General features: G+C 46.1%; 2 protein-coding genes across 3 annotated transcripts; both read left to right on the plus strand.

The window, feature by feature from the left end:
* The first annotated feature begins 214 nt into the window (after nt 1-214).
* On the plus strand, nt 215-5,600 carry LOC123183272 (uncharacterized). Of its 2 annotated transcripts, XM_044596045.1 has the most exons (13): nt 215-392; nt 922-1,021; nt 1,097-2,333; nt 2,413-2,513; nt 2,688-2,832; nt 3,203-3,271; nt 3,346-3,391; nt 3,479-3,849; nt 3,977-4,056; nt 4,176-4,311; nt 4,485-4,644; nt 4,799-4,881; nt 5,231-5,600. In XM_044596045.1, the coding sequence occupies exons 3-13, from the start codon at nt 1,185-1,187 to the stop codon at nt 5,357-5,359; spliced, it is 2,469 nt and encodes an 822-aa protein (XP_044451980.1). In that variant the 5' UTR covers nt 215-392; nt 922-1,021; nt 1,097-1,184; the 3' UTR covers nt 5,360-5,600. The 2 variants fall into 2 exon arrangements, with proteins under 2 accessions (XP_044451980.1, XP_044451982.1); XM_044596047.1 differs by lacking the exons at nt 215-392; nt 922-1,021 and having other exon boundaries at nt 2,037-2,328.
* Nucleotides 5,601-5,804: 204 nt separating this feature from the next.
* On the plus strand, nt 5,805-6,890 carry LOC123183273 (uncharacterized). The gene has a single exon (XM_044596048.1). It carries the CDS (start codon nt 6,105-6,107, stop codon nt 6,675-6,677), a length of 573 nt encoding a protein of 190 aa, XP_044451983.1. The 5' UTR covers nt 5,805-6,104; the 3' UTR covers nt 6,678-6,890.
* Nucleotides 6,891-22,551: the final 15,661 nt, after the last annotated feature.

Here is a 22,551-nt window from a genome sequence, read left to right on the forward strand (position 1 = left end):
CCGTATTACACCTGATAAGGACGGACCAGAGGAACTCATCAGCATAGTTAATTCTGTCCTTGGAGAGATTTCTAACCGGGGAAGAAGCATTAACATCATCACTCTGCTAACCAGGTTAGAAAGTTTGTTTTATCTCATCAAATGCACGAACAGTTGTATCTTTTTCTTTTCAGAACATTGGGTGTCTTACAAAGACTTTATCTACCTTATGCAGGGACCTGGTCGATCTCATATGCAATAATTTGGAGCTTTATCATTCCTGTGAAGCTAAGATTGGAAAAGAGAAGTTTGTTAGACTCCCGACGGAGCGTCGTGATGCTGAACTGAAACTCGCCCTTGTAGCTCAAAGCAAGTTGCATCCGGCTTTATTTTCAGCCAGTGCTGAATACAAGGTAAAGACTTTGTTGATGTTTAAGCTTTTGGTTATTGCTTATAGTAAGCTGCTTAGCTGCAAAATATCCAAGATAATGTTGGCACCTTGATGAACACTTTGGTTTGGAACTGGAATTTGGATTATGTTTCATAAGTAACTTGGCTCCTTTCCCCGGCACATGTGCATCATAAGCTTCATGCATTACTTATGTAGGATAATTAGGTGCCGCTATTGCAAGCCTGCTAGGTCAACACATATTTAAACATGCATATCTGAATGTTAAATACTTCCTCCATAAACTGTTTGTGAGATATGGCATTCACATCTGTTTTGTTCCTGGTGTATTTATAACTTTGACAACACACACTATCTCATAGTTCATGTGTTCATTTAGCACTTGCATATGATTATTGACGAGTTGAGCATCTTGGCAACATGTCTGTATCTGTGTAAGGATCAAAGTTATATGATTATCTGATGCATACTATATGTTTATTTTTATTTATAGGTCTTGCAAAGTCTTGCTGATGGTTTGCTCTCAATCACAGTAAAGCCTGAGAATCTACAGTGCTCGTTCTTCCATTATACTGCACGAGAACTTCTTGCATGCACAGTTTTGAGGCCTGTCATAAACTTGGCAAATCCAAGGTAATAACATACCGTATCTGGTCTACTGCACATGGTATTTTCTAGTGCCATCATATTGAGATGTAAAATTTGCAGGTTTATTAATGAAAGGATTGAATCTTTGGTTCTTTCTCGCGCCAACAAGGCAGATAAAGGAGTTGAAGGATCCTTGGAGGATGCTACAATGGTGAAGCAAAGGGAGCCTCCTATGCCATCTGTGGATGAACTTTCTGCACTAGCAGACCACTCAAGTCCTGGGGTTGAACTTGTTAGATTCAGTCAGGGCCAGTCCAAAACTGCTTCCGATATGCAACTAAGCAAAACTAAAAGTACATCTAGTATCAAACCAAAAGCCCTTAATTCTTCTATGATCAATGATTCACATCCACTTGAGTCAGGCAGTTTACCGTCCAATTCCCACATCTATCCAGATACCGGTATTTCTGTACACCCCCAACCTTGTGGCAAGATAGCTGCAGAGAGTTATGAAGGAGAGTCAGCACAAATATTGGATTTCAGCTCCCACAGAAAAATTCGAGTCGTGGCACCTGAGCACCTTGAGAATATGTGGACTATAGGGAAGAATTACAAATCAGAAATTGCAAAACATGTTGCTAAAGCACCTGTTAGATCTTCTTTGGTCACCCATTCTTCAGTGCAGGAGCCAGTTCCCTTCAGCACTTCAATTCGTCATCCTCCTCCTGTTCCACAAAGGCAAACAACATTGTCTAATTCTGAGCATCATCATTTGATAAAACACTCAGCTACTCCAGCATATTCAAATGGCACTAACCACCTGCCAAAAAGTTTAGCTGGAGAAATGGCAGGTCATGCCAGCCAAGAAGATTCTGCATTGGACAGTGAGAGTTCATATTGCACCGAGGAGGACGAAAATAACAATGTAACTGGCTTGGACTCTCCTGTAACCAGAGTTTGGGACAGTAAAAGTAAAGGAAATGGGACATCATCTCATATACACCATCCACTTGAAATGTCTGGTTTCCATAAATCAAGGACAAATAGAAGTCATGCGAGCAAGTTGAAAATGGCAAGAACTTCATCAGGAAGGAAAAGGACAAGGTCAAATGTTCAAAAGATTCCATTGTGGCAAGAGGCAGATAGATCTTTTTTGGCGGGTGGTGATTTTGGCATACTAAATACATCAGCGAATGATTCAAGGACGGATGGACTGTATGATGACACTGAGGTGGAAAGCATGACTAGGATGCTTAGTCGTGCAAATACCTCATCATTGTCGTTGGCATCAAGTGACTCTTCCTATTCATCTAGCACCAATGTGTTGGAAGACTCGTATTTGAAGTTAAGATGTGAGGTAACAAACTTCCTGTTGATTATTCTTTGATCCTTGTAACTACTGGTGGTGCATATCCTTATTAGATTTCCTTATTCAGGTGGTAGGAGCCAGCATCGTAAAAAGTGGGTCTGGCATGTTTGCTGTGTATTCTGTCTCGGTAACTGATGCCAACAGTAATAGTTGGTCCATCAAGAGGAGGTGATTATGCTATATTTTCTCACTTGATTATGTCAGCTATAAGCCCACAGCAGATACAATGCCTATACCTCGAAACAAAGACAAAAACAGACGCTGCCTACGAAATATGAATGATTATTCGAGTATGTTAGTTGCATTCTAATTCCCATGTGGTTTGCTGTGCATTGTAATCAGGTTTCGTCATTTTGAAGAGCTACATCGGCGTCTGAAAGAATATCCTCAGTACAGTCTTCACTTGCCTCCGAAGCATTTCCTCTCATCAGGGTTAGAGGTTTCTGTTGTTCGAGAGAGATGCAACTTGCTTGACATATATTTGAAGGTGCATTTCTTTGCCCTATCTGAAGATATTTTTCATTTGTTCCATAAGTTTGAGTATTGGCATTGAGACGTCTAAGCAAGAAACAATTTCTTGGAATGTACTTAATTCAAGTCATAGTTCAGTATCAGCTTGACTAGCGGTCAAAATCTCTGCAAGCATGAATATTCATTACGTGTGATCCATGTTACTTTGCATGCTTATAACATCAGTCAGTTTTTTTTTCTTTCTGTTCTACGATTGCTATGTGGTCTGTAAACTTTAAAATCGACATTTTATCTTTTGTCATGTTTGCTTTCCGTAGCGATCTGTTATCTGTTCATGAAATGGTTAAATTCTGAATATATAGTAACTCCGCCTGTTAATTCTACAGAATCTTCTTCAGATTCCAACTGTTTCAAGCTGTATTGAAGTCTGGGATTTTCTAAGTGTCGATTCACAGGTCAGTGTATTAAATCATTGCCCTACCTTTTTCCAAACTTGTATGTATATAACTGTGAAATTTTCTCATTGCAGACATACATTTTCACCGATTCTCTGTCAGTTATCCAGGCACTGTCAGGTGAGCAATTTCCCTTTAGTTGAGTAGCTGGTTGCTCTTTCTAATTCCTTGTGCTAAATTTTCTGCCCTCGTCCTTATTTCATGCAGTCAATTTAGATGTAAGATCAAATGAGAGGGGTGCAAAACCATTGAATTCTGCCAAAGCTTTGGATGGAAATTTGGCCTCTCCGAGACAAACTTTAAGTGCATCTCAAAATGATAATGATCAGAAGGATAACTACTTCGCTGCTGTTGATGGTGGTTTGAGATTGAGGAAGGGAAATACGGAACAGAATTTAGGACCTAGTGTTAGCAACTCAAGTGCCAATATTTATCAAGACCACTCTGGAAGTGATCCTGAACAGAACGATCACTCGTTTTTGATAAATTCAGGAAATGATAAGAAAAAGCAGTCAGCTCAAACTGATTATATATCTCAAATTTTGGAATCTGATGGATACTCAGTGAGTCCTAATGAAGTAAGTTCTGGTTGTTTCTACAAATTCTCGTCATCAATTCTTTATGTCTGCTCAAGCTATATTTCTTTTGTTTTTATTCGTATGTGATAGCTGCCTGACTGACAACTTTATACCTACTTTAATGCAGTGGTTGGCCCCAAATCTTAGTGCCCCCATATTTCATCTGGTCGATGTGATTTTCCAGCTCCAAGATGGAGGCTGGATCAGGTGAGTTAATTTTACACCCATGATTATGAATTCTAATATTTGGCTACTGTAAGACTGACCTTGGGATTTGCACTTTTTTTTATTGAACCCGTTTGATCTTGATCTTTTTGTTTTTGTAGGCGTCAAGCATTTTGGGTAGCGAAGCAAATACTGCAATTGGGAATGGGAGACACATTTGATGATTGGCTTGTTGAGAAAATCCAGTTACTTAGGAAGGGGAGGATAATTGCTTTTGCAGTCAAGCGTGTTGAACAAGTAAGTCTCATATTACATCTTTAGCAAAGCAGTTGCCAAGTGCCAACAACCAACAGTTTGCAAAGGGAACTGTTTAACGCAATTAGCCAATTAGATGAATTCTCTTTGTCAAATCTTGGTTCGTGATCGCCTCCCTGATTAAGGCTGTATCTTCCAATTTTCTCAATGTACAGATACTCTGGCCAGATGGAATTTTCATGACAAAGCATCCTGACAGAAAACCAGCTGCTCCTTCTCCTGGTTCCCAGAATGATAGCAGGACAAACTATCTGATTGAACAACAACGATTAGAAGATGCTCATCGTGCAGAATTTGTTCGTGAACTGATAATAGGTGAACTTTCTACTGCCTTTCCCGTTGGTTTGCTGATGTATTTCTAGAGGCGTAATGATCCTCTGCTATCAGACTGTCGCCTCTGTGATTTCTAGCTAGTTTTTCAGAGTTCTTCTATTAGCTTTCAGTTTTTTTTACTGTTTTATGTGCACAGATAAAGCACCATCAGCCCTAGTGAGTCTGGTTGGTCGGAAGGAGTACGAAAGATGTGCTCAGGATATCTACTTCTTTCTTCAGGTAAAACATTATTGGTGGATTCAGTTCATATTGAATGAAAATCTGCCATTTCATCAACAGTCTGCACACACATTTCCGGTTGTTTTAGCTAGCATGAAAGCTCCTAGTTTTCTCCAACGGAACACTCTTGAAACATCACCATTATATCATAGTCATCTTCATCTCATTTTTGCATTCAGCTCCACATACTTCCAGTATTGTGAGTTTATCCTTTTAATATCAGTTTGTTCGGAAGATCATACTGGTCATTATGCTAATGCTGTAAATTTTACTCTAGGATAAACAAAACATTGGAATTATCAATGGAATGATCCTTAGACTGATATTTAACAATTTGTTTCCCGTGCAGTCCCCGGTTTGCTTGAAACAGCTAGCGTTCGAACTCGTGGAGCTCCTTGTCCTAGCCGCGTTCCCAGAGCTGGACGGCACGGTGAGGAAGTGGCACGAAGACAAGCACGAGTTCTCCGCCATGGACTGATTCTTTCGGACGGTTGTGTCTTGGTGTCGATCTGTTTCGCTGTAAATAAGAGTGCTGCTGGTTCTTGGCATGCCGGTTTAGATGGTGACGGCTCTGCGCAGTGTGAATACGAGTAGTTAGCAACTAGCATGGGTAGGATGGTCATGCCATACAGTATGCCGGTTTTTGTGCTTGACACTTTTTTCGCCGATAGGGTTTCCGTATACGTAATGCAGGTCGAAAAGAAAGAGAGATTGGTACAGGTTTTTTGGTTCCGCCCTGTGCACACACTGTGCTAGCGTGCGTTTGTAAACCGGCCGTTTTGGTCACACCAAACTTATCTGCATGATGATGATGATGATGATGATGATGAATGAATGAATGAATGAATGGAGTCGATCGGTTCCTGGTTAGCAACAACAATGCCAACATCTGTGTGATAAGATGCTTCATGTATGAGGAGTCGATCGAGCGTGTCGTTGCTGAATATTATAGAAAAAGGACTATCAACTCCAGTTTTGGCAGTTGATAGATCGTACCTCCACCAGTACGCGTCTGTTGGTACAATCAGATTGAGAGTAACCGAATCGTAGTAGAAGAGGCCAATCTTCATCCCGGGCGGTGCATCTCTCTAATCTACTTAAGTATGATCTATCCATCCGATCCATATATGCCCCTGGCAGCAGCGGCAGCAGCCCGTACGTGATTTGAGGAGGGAATCTTCCATGTTACGTAGGTCGAGCAAGAGGCGGAGCCGGACGCATCTATGGCTACTTCACCGGAGAGCGTGAGCGTGCAGGGGAGGCAATCGCCGGACGCCATGGCGAAGACGGAGGAGAAGAAGAAGGCGCAGGCAGCGACCGACGATGGTGCCGGCGGCAAGGAGACCACCGCGGACGTGCTGGCCGTGATCGGCAGGCTCGTCGGCCGCCCCTTCCTCGACGAAACCGCGTCCAAGCGGCTGGAGAAGCTCGGGAGGATGCTGGCGACGGAGGCGGTCCTCGAGACCCTTCTCCGCGGCGCCGACCGTCGGCTGCTGGGCAGCCTCGCCGCGGACCTCCGGGAGGCGGAGGCGGCGCTGGACGACGTGGAGGACCGGCACCTCCGCCTGCAGGGGCTCATCGTGGCCCACAAGGGCCGGCGAGAGGCGGAGCCTGGTGAGGAAGCTGCTGCTGGAGCTCAAGTGCTCCCGCATGAAGGCCAAGCTGGAGAGGCGCCTGAGCAAGGCGGAGGGCATCGTCGGCAGAGCGCACCGCCAGGTCAAGAGCATCGTCGACGTCGACCGCCGGAGAAGATCGCTCGTTCCTGCTTCCTCCGCCAGTTCAAGGCGGCAGAATAGTTTCTTGAGTTAAAGCAGAACAGCATACATCAGCTTTGTTCTGGATGATAGGAAATCTTGACATCAATATTAGATGATCTGGACACGCGTCTGCGCTAATTTTTATGTTGCAGCTCTGTTTGGCGTCGCCAAGGGTCGTCGTAATCTCGTTTGCTCGACCTGTTCTTGGATATTTTCTTGGATGTTGAGCATTTGTGGATATTCCATATATAGACAACAAGAACATTTTGTTTCAAAACTTATGTTTGAGTTGTAATATTTATATTTGAATTATATTGTTGCATTGGAATATTTATCTGTAAATTATGGATGCATTGTGCTATTTATCTTTGATTATCTTCAGTACTTGTAGTATAGGAAAATAAAATTGATGGGCCAGGCATTTGGTGATCACGGTTGGATGGCCAGCGCCCCATCCACTGTCCGTGGACATTTCCGGACGTGTCAGCGGGCATTTGGTGCCATCCGTAAAAAGAATCGTACCGTGAGCATATTGCAGAATAGAGAGGTCACTATCCACAAAGTGTCGAACCATTCCTACAATCTGACCGTCCTGCTTGTTACGATCAATAAGAATAGCTAACATGTCATCAAGAATGTTAAATAATATTGGAGACATGGGGTCCTCCCGATCTTGATCCCTCCGCCTCCGCCTCCCCTACCGATCCAGATCTCTCTCTTTCTCTCCGCCTCCGCCTCCCCTCCCCTCCCGTCGCCGCCGGATCCCGGCCGGGCAAAGCCCGCGCGGGGGGATGATGGCGGCGGTGGGACGTCCCTCCGTCGCGGCTTGGAGGCGTGGCTGTGACGGTGGATCTTGAGCGGGCGCCTCGGGACGACGTGTGTGTGGCCATGGCGCCGGTCACGCAGCGTTGTGACCTCCTCTACCTTTGGCTGTCTTTATCATCGGTCCAAAGGGATCTGGTCAGTGGGTGTTGCCTCGCGATGGCTTCCCGGCGGTGGATCAAGTGGAGGAGGAGATGGTGGCCTAGTTGCTGAAGTGGGTGAGGATGCCACCACTGTTGGCGGCGCCCGTGGGTGTCGTTTTCCTCGTTGGAGGTGAAGGTGGGGGCGTCCCTCGCTCCATTGTTTCCATGGAAAACCTCAGATCTGGAGGAGGCTACCATTGACGGCAGCGCATGTGGGCGTCATAGCCCTCGTTTGAGGCGTTGAGGGGCCTCCTGGATCGGATGATGGCGACGTCTTCGTCATCACCCCCGTGGGGGCATCATCTTTGGAGACATTCATCGGCTGGATGGACATGTGGACGGTTGGTGGTTGGGCATCGGTAGGTGGTGGAGCGGCACTTCATCCTACACGTCGATGGCGGCAGATCTCGGCGACATGGCGCAGTGGATACTCGGTGTCCGATGAGTGGCGATGGACTCGTGCAGGAGGACGGCGCTGCCTGGCGCCGTGGTGGCGTCGATGGCAGAGAGGCCTGGCAAGGTCCATGCGTCAGTATCTGATCTGAGGATGGATCGATGGATGAAAGGAGGTGACAACCCTTGCAGCGTGCGCATGTGGTGCTCACTGAAAGTGCACCGGACCGGTGTGTAACCCAGTCCAGGTATTGTGGCTTGGATGGGGCATCCAACATTAGGTGTTAGGTGTTTGTGCAATGTCTGTTTGGTATTAGGCTCGGACTATTGGCACCCCTTCATCAGGGGGATAGGAGTAGCGACATGTGTTGCCAAGATGGTGGCTTCAGGCTTACTGATGTATTACCTTGTAAGGGCTTTGTGAATAATTAAAAAAATGGCTGCATGCATCGCCCAGATGCAGAGGCCGTGGGACATCCTCCTTTTCAAAAAAATGGGGTCAACCTGATGTAGGCCTTGTTTTGTCCGAAAGTAATGGCCTGCATCATCATTGATTTTGATAGCCACACTACCTTCAGTAATAAAATTTTGGATACATTGCCCCATTTATCGGAGAATCCTTTCATTCTCAGGGCATGTTGAAGGAACGACCATTTGACCTTATCATATGCATTTTCAAAGTAAATATTGAAAACTACCCCACTCATGTTTTTCCTGTGCATCTCGTGGACAGTCTCATGTAGGATTAATACTCTATCAAGTATATTTCTTCCTTGCATGAAAGCCGTTTGAGATGGTTGGACGACATGGTCACCAACTATGTTGAGCCTATTAATAGCCACTTTGGTGAAACTCTTGAAGCTGACATTAAGAAGACATATGAGACTATATTGTTCTATCCGCTCAGTCTCCTTAATTTTTGGCAACAAAATGATCTCACCAAATTTAATCTTAGATAGGTAAGTTGGCTTGGCATGAAGACAATTGAACAATTTCAATAGGTCAGTCTTGATGACATCCCATAAGTTCTAGTAGAATTTTGCGGGGAAACCATAAGGGCCTAGAGCTTTGTTATGTTTCATTTGGAACACCACAGTTCTCCCCTCCTCTTGAGAGAAAGGTGACGTGAGGATTTCATTATCTTTAGCTGTGACTTGTGGAATATCCACTAGTAGGAAAAGGGGCTTTTACCCCGGTTCATAAGGGCCTTTAGTCCCGGTTCTGGAACCGGGACTAAAGGGTCGTTACTAATGCCCTAGCCCTTTAGTCCTGGTTCTTACACGAACCGGGACTAAAGGCCGTCCACGTGGCCGGTGCGGGGAGCCCAGGCAGGAGGGCCTTTGGTCCCGGTTGGTGCCACCAACCGGGACCAATAGGCATCCACGCGTTAGCACCTGGCAGGAGCTGAGGTTTTTGTTTTTTTTGAAAGGGGGTGGTTTAGGGGTTTTGGGGGGTTAATTTAGGTGTTTCATATATTGTGTTAGCTAGCTAATTAATAGAGAGAAGTGTCCTCTCTTATCTCCGTGCTTTGTCGACGCTACGTACTATATACGTATGGAGAGGAGTAGACACGCTAGCTAGTAATCAAATGAAGGAAACAGAAGATCGTCATGAACATATATATATGCATACAGAGAGAGAAGTGATATCGACCACCTCTCCTTCTCCGAGATATTGGTCGAACAACAAGTTCTCGTATATCTATCCGACACTACCGGCTACATATATACAATAATTATCTCTTACAATACAATCTCCTAATTATATTGTAGGAACACAGGGTCCACATAGTATTCTCCGTTTTCAGCGATCACGTGGTCAAGGAAGAATGCCGCCAATTCCTCTTGAATTCCTCGCATACGAGCTGGTGCTAGGAGTTCATCCCGCTTCCGAAAAATCTAATTTGAAGAAGGGGGTCAATACATATATATATGAATAAATGAAACTCAACACAAATGATGGTAATAAAATAAAATTGTGAATATTATTGCTTACGCACTTCATATTGTTCTTCAGTGTAGCCCCGCTCACAGGTATGGTAGCGGATGGACTCGCAAATGTAGTATCCACAGTAATTATTCCCGGGTTGCTGCCACAACCACTTTACAAGAAATAGAGGTCAATCAAACTGATAAGCAAGCATGCTAAATGGTATTGATCAAACTAGCGCTTGAATCACTAGGAGATGCGCGGAACATGCTACTATAGTACTTACTTTTGGGTGTCTAAATTGCAGCTGGTTCGGCAGTCCCGGGGCTTTTGAGGTGAATTTTCTCCAAACCCTGCCAGACAAAGAAAACAATTACTTGATATCAGGAAATGAACAAAGTTGCTGATATGGTGGATAATGATCGATTTAACTTACTTCTGGAGCATTTGAGTCATGTTCGCATAGTCCTGGGGATCTTCGTCTCGAGTCTAAGACGGTTACTACTCCCGGCTCAAGCTTAATCTCTAGGAGAATATAGTGGAAGCTGCGCATGCATGCATAAGTCATCGATTACATTACCATAACCTGGACTAATAAAGGGAAACCGAATATGCAGAAGACAGTAACACTCACTTGAAGTTGTAAGGAAAGAGTATTATATCTTTGTTTTGATTTATTACCAAAGATTGTACCAAGTTGGCCTCGGCTTCTTTGGCATGAAATTTAACCTGATAATCATCTATGAGATTTGTGTTAATGAACCCAATATCACCGATTTGTCTTTTCTTCAATTCGGCGATCTTCAATCTGCATAATATAGTGAGGATAAGTATAAATACATGCAATGAAAGAGCTGACCTATATAGAGAGACTTAATGACAGAAGTAGTACTACTTACAGACAGTAGCAAGTGATCGTTGTTTTATCGAGGGACATTAGATTGTAAAACTGGAAGAAATCCTCAAATGGAACATTCAGCAGTTCAATTCCAACGAGGTCATGCTCCGGTTTAACTCTTAGCGTTAAAGTACTCATCCCATCAGACTCTCTGCAGGTTTTCATGTACCAATCATGTAGTCTTCGCATCATCGTGCTTAGAGATTTGACATCTTTGACGAGAGGCTTCCCGTAATGGTATTTGTGTTCGCCCACCTCCATGATTTCATAATGTACATCGTCGGGCAGGTAATCTCCAAGATCGGTATAACCGGGCACCATATCCGGATCATTAGCGACGATGTCTTTTGACACCTTGAGCGGGGGCACGATTGGTTCTCTTGTTCGCCGAGCTGGGCAATTTTTTTCCCAGCTCGTCGCTCTTTCATCCTTTTATCACTGACAGTACTTCCCGACCGCTCCGCTTCGGCATATGCCTTTGCAAGAACGCGCTCATAGTTGCCTTTTGGCGGAGACTTTGGTGGTTTTGTCAGGGCAGCCAGAGTGCGCTTTGCTTTCACCGGATCTACCTTCTCCTCCGGAGGTGGATGTTTCTTTGCTTTGTCCCCTTCAAAGAAGTTTTTCACTTCGGCTCGCACGATCTTCGCGTTCTCCTCCTCGGTCCTCTCATATGGTAACTTCTCTGGAGTCTTCACAGAAGGACCGAATCTGTATTGCCTCCCGCCTCTGGCAGCTGTACTGCTAGACGCTGACAGAGCAGACGGAGCGGCTGCGGCTGTCTTCTTTCCTTGCTTACGAGGCGGAGGAGAAGGACTACGACGCGCCGGAGCAGCCGCAGCAGTGGCGGGTCTCTTCCGCCCTTGCTGACGAGGCGGAGAAGGAGGAGGCTGGCTGCTCTGGCGCGCCGGCGCTGGCGGAGAAGGAGGCGGAGTGCCGCCACGCACCGGAGAAGGAGGCTGAGTGCCCTGATCACTCGCCGGAGGAGGAGGCGGAGGAGGAGGCGGAGTGCCCTTACTCGCCGGAGCCGTCCAGTTCGGAAGCTTGATGAGCTCCTTCCGCCATAGGCATGGAGTCTTCAGAGCTAAACCCAGCCGAGTCTCCCCTTCACCGGTAGGGTGGTCAAGCTGGAGGTCCTCAAATCCCTCCGTTATTTCATCCACCATCACCCTAGCATATCCTTCAGGAATCGGCCGGCAGTGGTAGGTTGCGCCGGGTTCAGTAGGTAAAACAGAGCCAACAGCCGCCTTGACTTTCAAGTTCTGCCATTCCGCCATAAGGTGGCAATGTTGAGACTCCGTGATAGCATCCACGGGGTAGCTAGGAGTAGCCGCATGCTCCAGCTGGGGCAGCTCGGTGGAAGCCACGCTGCTTCTACGCTGAGATGGCGGTGTAGCTTCGGGGGCAGTTTCGGCATCTCTATTGCTGTCTCGTTCCTCTAGCACTTGAACCCTTTCGTGCAGACGCTGAATTTGGATCTGCTCCACTTTTTTCCTCCTCTCTTTGGTTTTGTAACCGCCCGCGTCCGGAAAACCAGCCTTCCACGGAACGGAGCCTGGCGTGCCTCGTGTCCGTCCAGGATGCTCAGGATTCCCGAGGGCCATTGTGAGCTCGTCGTTCTCTCTGTCTGGAATGAACGTCCCTTGCTGCGCTGCATCGATATAGTGCTGAATCTTCTTGACGGGTATTGCAAGTTGCTCGTCCGTCCAACGACACCTCCCTGATACAGGGTCCAAGGTTCCGCCAGCCCCGAAGAACCAAGTCCGGCAACGGTCTGGCCAGTTCATTGTCTGTGGTTCGATCCCTTTATCAAGCAGATCCCTCTCAGACTTGGCCCACTTAGGCCGGGCTTTGAGGTAGCCACCTGACCCCGTGCGATGGTGAAGCTTCTTCTTCGCAGCATTCATCTTGTTTGTCGCTGACATCTTCTTACTCTTTTCCGATGTCTTGTGGGCCACAAATGCGGGCCAGTGATCTCTGATCTTCTCATACCGGCCGATGAATTCAGGTGTCTCTTCTTTGTCGACAAACGTTTTCAGCTCATTCTTCCACCTCCTGAATAGGTCTGCCATCTTCTTAAGAGCATGAGACTTGATTAATTGCTCTTTAATTGGCTTCTCCGGATCCTCCTCTGGCGGTAGGGTGAAATTTGCCTTCAGCTCAGTCCAAAGATCATCTTTCTGCATATCATTGACATAAGACACCTCAGGGTCTTCCTTCTTAGGCTTATACCATTGGTGGATGCTGATCGGGATCTTGTCCCTAACTAGAACCCCGCACTGAGCAGCAAATGCATCCTTTGTCCGGATGGGTTCAATCGGTTGGCCGTCACGCGCGATTGCTGTGATCTCAAACCTTTCATCCGAGCGCAACTTTCTCTTCGGGCCTCGTCTCTTTACCGCAGTTGTGCTCGATCCGGAGGGCTAGAAAAAACAAGAAAGACGAGTGTTAATTAATATGTGTATATACCAAAACAATGAATGCATCAATTAGCTAGTCAGCACAGGCTTAACTAATATATTTACCTGGCCGGACTCTGTTCGGTCACCGGAGCCGTCACCACGGGCTCCTTCTTGCACCAGCATTGGGTCACCGGAGCCATCATAATCATGTCTTTCCTCCTCCACTCTTCGATCACCGCAGCCTGCTTCTTCACCCTGTTCTTCCAGACCATCATTGTCGTTAAGATACGACAAGATATCACCTCCGGCTAAGATTATGTCCCCCAACACCTCTTCTGCTTGCTCATCTCGTCCGTGCTCCATTGTTTCTGCAAATATTACAACATGGCAATTATTACACAAACATGACAGCAGGTGGATATATTAGTGCAAACGTAGACCTAGCTTATTCCGGGTTTGGGGTGGCCTATAGGCAACGCTTCAAGGGTAGGGGCGCAGCGGGAGGGGGTAGGAGACCGACATCGTTTTTTCTAGGGTTTGGGTGTCCTCGAGAGTTTTGGTCGAGCGAGAGGGCCGGGGGGTGCTCCCGTGGTATAAGTTATCACGGTCGAGAGGGGGTATACATATCGACCGTCCATCATGTCGAAGTTATCTGGGAGGGAGTTATATATATCGACAACGACGACATACATACACGGGAAAATAATGTTATTGGGGAGGGGGTATATATCGACCCCCCCCCACGTGTTGAAGTTATCGGGAGGGGGTTTTATATCGACAACGACGACATACATACACGGGAAAATAATGTTATCGAGGAGGGGGTATATCGACCCCCCCTCGTGTTGAAGTTATCCCCCCTCATGTTGAAGTTATCGGGAGGGGGTAATATCGACAACGACAACATACATACACGGGAAAATAATGTTATCGGGGAGGGGGTATATCGACCCCCCCCCACGTGTTGAAGTTATCAGGAGGGGGTTATATCGACAACGACGACATATATACACGGGAAAATAATGTTATCGGGGAGGGGGTATATCGACCCCCCCTCGTGTTGAAGTTATCGGGAGGGGTATATATCGAAGAAGAAATAAAAAGAGGAGAGAAGAAGAAAGGAATAGAGGAGAGGATTGAAGAAAAAAAGAAGAAAAAAAAGAGGAGAAGAAGAAGAAAAAATAGAATATTTTCTATTTTTTCTTCTTCTCCTCTATTCCTTTCTTCTTCTCCTCTTCTTTTTCTTCTTTTTTCCTCTTCTTATTTATATCTCCTCTTCTCCCTCTCCTCTTCTTCTTTCTTTCCTCTTCTTATTTTCTTCTTTCCTATCCTTCTTTTTCTTCTTCTTCCCTTCCTAGCTAGATATATAAAACTTTTCTAAAATTGTAACTTTTGCATATATAAAACTTTTCCATGTGGATCATCATTTCTCATATATATCGAATATATATCCATTGTCATATATAAAAACTTTCTATATATGAACAAAAAACTTTCTATGAACAAAAAAACATTTTTGACATATATATTCATACATTTTGAACATCTACATACATACAATTTTTTTTGTTCACATATACATTATAGCCACATACACATATACATCACATATGAACAAAAAAATAAAACTAATAAAAATAAAAAAACAGAGCCGGGGCGGCGGCTCTCACAGCGGGGGCGGCTAGGACGATGGCGACGGCGGGGGCGGGGGCGGCGAGGGCGCCGGCGCACGGAGCCCGGACGGGGCGGGGGCGGCAAGGGCGCCGGCGAGCACGCGCGGGCCGGGCAGGGGGGTCGGGGCGCCGAGGCGGCGCGCGCGAGCAGGGGAGCACGAGGCGGGGCGGCGCGTGGGGGCAGGGCGACGGCGACGAGCACCGGGCGGCGACCCGTCGAGGCAAGGGCGCGGGGCGACGGCGATGAGGAGCGGTCGGCGACGGCGAGCACGGGCAGCCTGGCGGCGTCGGGGGCAACTGGCGAGGTATGTCGAAAATTTCCTAAGTGTGGACTTATATAGCAAATCCTTTAGTCCCGGTTCGTGGCACCAACCGGGATTAAAGGTAGGCATTAGTCCCGGTTGGTGCCACCAACCGGGACCAAAGGCCTCTTGCTGCCCGCGTCGCAGCCAAAAGTTTAGTCCCACCTCGCTAGTTGAGAGGGGCTCGGAGTGGTTTATAATCCCCGCTGCAGCTGCCCTCTCGAGCTCCTCTCAAATGCAGGCTTACGGGCCTAATCTCACACTATGCTGTCTGTTGGCCTATTGGGCCTTCCGCGGGCCTGAATCCTGGCCCAGGTTGGGTTTCTAGTCGTATTCAGGCCGTGGTGGCCCAATAGGTGGCGGTTTTTAAATTTTTTTGCATTATTTATTTTCTTTTGTTTTTTGCTTTATTTTTTAATTCTTTTTGCTTTTAGGTCAGCAAAATTATAAACTGTCTGTTAGTGCCATTAGTTTTAGAAAACATATAAACTTTCTATTAGTGCCATTAGTTCTTTATGAAAATTCTTTTTGTTGTATTTAGTTTCTTTATTTTCTTTTTTGCTATATTTATTTTGTTTTATTTCTACTTACAACAAAAAACTTATTTATTTTATTTTATTTTGTTTCTAATTACTTATTTATTTTACTTTCTATTAGTGCCATTAGTTCTTTATGAAAATTCTTTTTGCTGTATTTAGTTTTTTTATGTTCTTTTTTGCTATATTTATTTTGTTTTATTTCTACTTACAACAAAAAACTTATTTATTTTATTTTATTTTGTTTCTAATTACTTATTTATTTTACTTTATGATAATTCTTTCTGCTATTAAAGTTTCTATCAAAAAAAGTTCTTTATGAAAATTCTTTTTGCTTTTAATGATTAAAAATAAAAAAGAGGCGCAATGCGCGTTGATTTGCTTCAAGCCTTTCGGAATAGTGTAGACTGCACTGCACATAGCTCGATGCAGTCTACCTTATTCCTCAAGGCTTGAAGCTAAGCAACGTGAGCATTGCGCCTTTTCTTCATCGTCTCTGCACTCAGGGCTTATAAACCGCTCCTAGTGCCTCTCAGCTAGCGAGGTGGGACTAAAAAACTGGTTCGTGGCACCAACAGGGACCAAAGGGTGGAATTGGTCCCGGTTCGTGCCACCAACCGGGACCAATGGCCTTGCACAGCGGCGTGGTGGTGAGTTTTGTCTCACCTCGCTAGCTAAGAGAGAGCCGCACCTGTTTATAAGCTGCGGTGCGCCTGAGCTGTCGAGCTCCTCTCTAAAGCAGGCTTACGGGCCTAACCTCTCTGCACTCAGGGCTTATAAAGCATTTCAAATGAACTCTGAAAAGGTTGAAAGTTGGCATGGTATCATCATTTCATCCACATAGCATGTGCAAGAAAGTTGAGAGGGTTACGGCAAAAACTAGATGCACTTCTTGTACAAAACGGACAATGGTATCATACTCGTCTATTACAAAGTTGGCATGCTATCATCATAATAGTTGCGGGAGAAAGTCTTCACTTTTTCTTCGCTTGTGTCATTTGCTTATTGCGCCGTAACCATGGATAATCTTCATCGTTTATCAGGATGCTTGGGTCAGCCTTGACTTTGAAGGGAGGAATTTCATGAAACTTTTCATAATCTTCAGACATGTCTGTCTTGCCCTCCACTCCCACAATGTCCCTTTTTCCTGAAAGAACTATGTGCCGCTTTGGCTCATCGTATGCTGTATTCGCTTCCTTATCTTTTCTTTTCCTCGGTCTGGTAGACATGTCCTTCACATAGATAACCTGTGCCACATCATTGGCTAGGACGAACGGTTCGTCAGTGTACCCAAGATTGTTCAGATCCACTGTTGTCATTCCGTACTGTGGGTCTACCTGTACCCCGCCTCCTGACAGATTGACCCATTTGCACTTAAACAAAGGGACCTTAAAATCATGTCCGTAGTCAAGTTCCCATATGTCCATTATGTAACCATAATATGTGTCCTTTCCCCTCTCGGTTGCTGCATCAAAGCGGACACCGCTGTTTTGGTTGGTGCTCTTTTGATCTTGGGCGATCGTGTAAAATGTATTCCCATTTATCTCGTATCCTTTGTAAGTCAATACAGTCGAAGATGGTCCCCTGGACAACGAGTACAACTCATCACAAACAGTGGTGTCACCTCTGAGACGTGTTTCCAACCAACTGCTGAAAGTCCTGATGTGTTCACATGTAATCCAGTCGTCACACTGCTCCGGGTGTTTGGAGCGCAGACTGTTCTTGTGTTCATCGACATACGGGGTCACCAAGGTAGAGTTCTGTAGAACTGTGTAGTGTGCTTCAGACCAAGAATATCCGTCCCTGCATATTATTGAGTTCCCCCCTCCAAGCGTGCCTTTTCCAGTCAGTCTCCCCTCATACCGCGATTTAGGGAGACCTATCTTCTCAAGGCCAGGAATGAAGTCAACACAAAACCCAATGACATCCTCTGTTTGATGGCCCATGGAGATGCTTCCTTCTGGCCTAGCGCGGTTACGAACATATTTCTTTAGGACTCCCATGAACCTCTCAAAGGGGAACATATTGTGTAGAAATACGGGCCCCAGAATGACAATCTCGTCGACTAGATGAACTAGGACGTGCGTCATGATATTGAAGAAGGATGGTGGGCACACCAGCTCGAAACTGACAAGACATTGCGCCACATCACTCCTTAGCCTTGGTATGATTTCTGGATCGATCACCTTCTGAGAGATTGCATCGAGGAATGCACATAGCTTCACAATGGCTAATCGGACGTTTTCCGGTAGAAGCCCCCTCAATGCAACCGGAAGCAGTTGCGTCATAATCACGTGGCAGTCATGAGACTTTAGGTTCTGGAACTTTTACTCTGGCATATTTATTATTCCCTTTATATTCGACGAGAAGCCAGTCGGGACCTTCATAGTGAGCAGGCATTCAAAAAAGATTTCTTTCTCTTCTTTCGTAAGAGCGTAGCTGGCAGGACCTTCATCCTGCTTCGGAGGCATGCCGTCTTTTTCGTGCAAACGTTGCAGGTCCTCCCGTGCCTCAGGTGTATCTTTTGTCTTCCCATACACGCCCAAGAAGCCTAGCAGGTTCACGCAAAGGTTCTTCGTCACGTGCATCACGTCGATTGAAGAGCGGACCTCTAGCTCTTTCCAGTAGGGTAGGTCCCAAAATATAGATTTCTTCTTCCACATGGGTGCGTGTCCCTCAACGTCATTCGGAACAGCTAGTCCGCCGGGACCCTTTCCAAAGATTACGTGTAAATCATTGACCATAGCAAGTACGTGATCACCGGTACGCATGGCGGGCTTCTTCCGGTGATCTGCCTCGCCTTTGAAATGCTTGCCTTTCTTTCGACATTGATGGTTGGTCGGAAGAAATCGACGATGGCCCAGGTACACATTCTTCCTGCTTTTGTCCAGGTATATACTTTCAGTGTCATCTAAACAGTGCGTGCATGCGTGGTATCCCTTGTTTGTCTGTCCTGAAAGGTTACTGAGAGCGGGCCAATCGTTGATGGTTACAAACAGCAACGCGTGCAGGTTAAATTCCTCCTGTTTGTGCTCATCCCACGTACGTACACCGTTTCCAGTCCACAGCTGTAAAAGTTCTTCAACTAATGGCCTTAGGTACACATCAATGTCGTTGCCGGGTTGCTTAGGGCCTTGGATGAGAACTGGCATCATAATGAACTTCCGCTTCATGCACATCCAAGGAGGAAGGTTATACATACATAGAGTCACGGGCCAGGTGCTGTGATTGCTGCTCTGCTCCCCGAAAGGATTAATGCCATCCGCGCTTAAACCAAACCATACGTTCCTTGGGTCAGCTGCAAACTCAGCCCAGTACTTTCTCTCGATTTTTCTCCACTGCGACCCGTCAGCGGGTGCTCTCAACTTCCCGTCTTTCTTACGGTCCTCACTGTGCCATCGCATCAACTTGGCATGCTCTTCGTTTCTGAACAGACGTTTCAACCGTGGTATTATAGGAGCATACCACATCACCTTCGCAGGAACCCTCTTCCTGGGGGGCTCGCCGTCAACATCACCAGGGTCATCTCGTCTGATCTTATACCGCAATGCACCGCATACCGGGCATGCGTTCAGATCCTTGTACGCACCGCGGTAGAGGATGCAGTCATTAGGGCATGCATGTATCTTCTGCACCTCCAATCCTAGAGGGCATACGACCTTCTTTGCTGCGTATGTACTGTCGGGCAATTCGTTATCCTTTGGAAGCTTCTTCTTCAATATTTTCAATAGCTTCTCAAATCCTTTGTCAGGCACAGCATTCTCTGCCTTCCACTGCAGCAATTCCAGTACGGTACCGAGCTTTGTGTTGCCATCTTCGCAATTGGGGTACAACCCTTTTTTGTGATCCTCTAACATGCGATCGAACTTCAGCTTCTCCTTTTGACTTTCGCATTGCGTCCTTGCATCGACAATGACCCGGCGGAGATCATCATCATCGGGCACTGGTTCCTCTTCATCTTCAGCAGCTTCCCCCCTTGCAGCATCATTGGGCACATCGTCTGGTTCCTCTTGATCTTCAGCAGCTTCCCCCGTTGCAGCATCACCGTATTCAGGGGGCACATAGTTGTCATCGTCCTCTTCTTCTTCGCCGTCTTCCATCATAACCCCCATTTCTCCGTGCCTCGTCCAAACATTATAGTGTGGCATGAAACCCTTGTAAAGCAGGTGGGCATGAAGGATTTTCCGGTCAGAGTAAGACTTCGTATTCCCACATGTAGGGCATGGACAACACATAAAACCATTCTGCTTGTTTGCCTCAGCCACTTCGAGAAAATCATGCACGCCCTTAATGTACTCGGAGGTGTGTCTGTCACCGTACATCCATTGCCGGTTCATCTGCGTGCATTATATATAATTAAGTGTGTCAAAAACCATTACAGAACATCATGAATAGATAATTAAGTGACCAAATTAATAGAAGTTCATCATCACATTAGAACCAAAGTACATACATAGTTCTCATCTAACAACATATATATAGCTCTCCAGAGCATCTAATTAATTAAACCATACATTGAAACTATGTAAAACATTTCAATGCGAAAACAAATGCGATCATAATCGCAACCAAGGTAACAATTGATCCAACGGCATAATGATACCAAGCCTCGGTATGAATGGCATATTTTCTAATCTTTCTAATCTTCAAGCGCATTGCATCCATCTTGATCTTGTGATCATCGACGACATCCGCAACATGCAACTCCAATATCATCTTCTCCTCCTCAATTTTTTTTATTTTTTCCTTCAAGTAATTGTTTTCTTCTTCAACTAAATTTAACCTCTCGACAATAGGGTCGGTTAGAATTTCCGGTTCAACCACCTCCTAGATAAATAAAATCTATGTCACGCTGGTCGGTATATTTGTCATAAACAATAAATGAATCAAATAGTTATAAAAAGATAATATATACCACATCCGAATCATAGACAGGACGAGGGCCGACGGGGGCGGATACCAAAACCATCGCACTATGTAATAAGAAGGAATAAAATAGTAAGAAAATTAGACAAGTATCTATCTAAAGTAAGAATTTTTTTCTTTCAAAAAGAAGATAAGAACAAGAGGCTCACCACGGTGTTGCCGGCGACGAGATCGGCACGGGCGGTCGACGGCGGTGAAGACGGGAATGGGACGTGACGGGCCGCTAAACCTAGACAAATCTCGAGGAAAATGGAGCTCGGAGGTCGAGTTTCGAGAGGAGAAAGATTAACTAGTGTGGCTCGGGCATTTCATCGAACACCTCATGTGCATAGGAGGTGAGCTAGAGCACCACAAAGCCCTCCCCTCGCTGGCCAGAGAAAAACAGAGCACTGTGGAGTGCTCTACCGTGGCGATGGGGTATATATAGGCACCTCATTGGTCCCGGTTCGTGGCATGAACCGGTACTAAATCCGGGCCTTCTGTCCCGGTTCATGCCAAGAACCGGGACCAATGGTTGTGGGCCAGGAGCGAGGACCATTAGTCCCGGTTCGTGGCTCGAACCGGGACAAATGGTTCCATACGAACCGGGACCAATGCCCACGAGGCCCCGGCCGGCCCCCTGGGCTCACGAACCGGGACGAATGCCCCCATGGGTCCCGGTTCGTGACTGAACCGGGGCTAATGTGAAAACTGCCCTGTGACCTTTGCCCCGTTTTCTACTAGTGATCATCTGTTCGGGTTTCTTAAAGAGTGAAATTCCCTTCATCTATGTGTTAGTTGTTTTATATCAATGGGAAGTTTGGGAAGCCATGTTATTCTTGCCCGGAAGCCCATACGGTCCTTCGACATACTTTGTAAATTCTACCGTAGGATGACAACACTAAGATAAACAAAAGCTTCAGAATTATCGATGTCATGATCCTTAGACTGATATCAATAATTGGCTTGCCCTACAGTTCCTAGTTTGCTGAAGTAGTTTTTTTTGGATAAATGGCATTTTATTGACTCATAATATAGCATTGAAGGATACAATTACAATGAGCAATAGCAGGCCTTTGCATAGCTAAGATGCACACAACCAACACACACATAAAATATCTTGATGGCAAGGAGCTAAGTCATGCAAGACCAAAGCTATGCCTAGGGGGAGAGAATAAAAAAAACCCGAAGCGATAAAACAATGATTAGAGAGGTTCTTCAAAAGCGACGCTTCCAGAAAGGAAATGATATATGCAAGTGACGCCGTCGTCGGATCCAACATCCGGAGGTCAAATCATGGGTTTTCACCCTGAAGTTCAAGTCTGAGCAATCTTTGAGCAACGCCTTCACCAGGCTAACACCGCCAAAAACGCTGCCATTGCCAGGTATAAACAATAAGAGGTCAGACCTAGGGTTTTGACCCTGGAGCTCAAGACTGGGTACTCGAGATGCACCACCCAATCGAATTCATCATGCGCTATTTCCTCCACTTGCCACGATCGCAACAGTTGCAAACCCGCATAGACGAGGGAGGAAGGTCACCGACATCGCCGAAATCTTGAGGGAACGCTCCGGAGGCCATGCACCATCCTCCAAGTGCCGACCAATGGCTTATCTGTATTAGAAAACACCATCATGTGCCGCCACAAGCTCAGTCATTGCCGTCATGGCTAGATCCATGGCGCCATGCCTCCTTGTCGGCGCCGCAAGGGCAATCCCGACGGAGCTGGCTGGCGGCAACGGCGAGGGGAAGCACAGGGTGGAGGCCCGGGAAAAGCATATCGGATCGCCTCCCCTGTCACCCACACGGACGACACGGGGGCAGTTCCGTTTCTTGGTTGATTTCATTGCCTGCAGCAGCTAGCGTTCGAACTCATGGAGCTCCTCTGTGTTCCCAGAGCTGGACGACACGG

This window comes from Triticum aestivum, chromosome 1D (genome assembly GCF_018294505.1).
Source record: "Triticum aestivum cultivar Chinese Spring chromosome 1D, IWGSC CS RefSeq v2.1, whole genome shotgun sequence".
NCBI lineage: Eukaryota > Viridiplantae > Streptophyta > Magnoliopsida > Poales > Poaceae > Triticum > Triticum aestivum.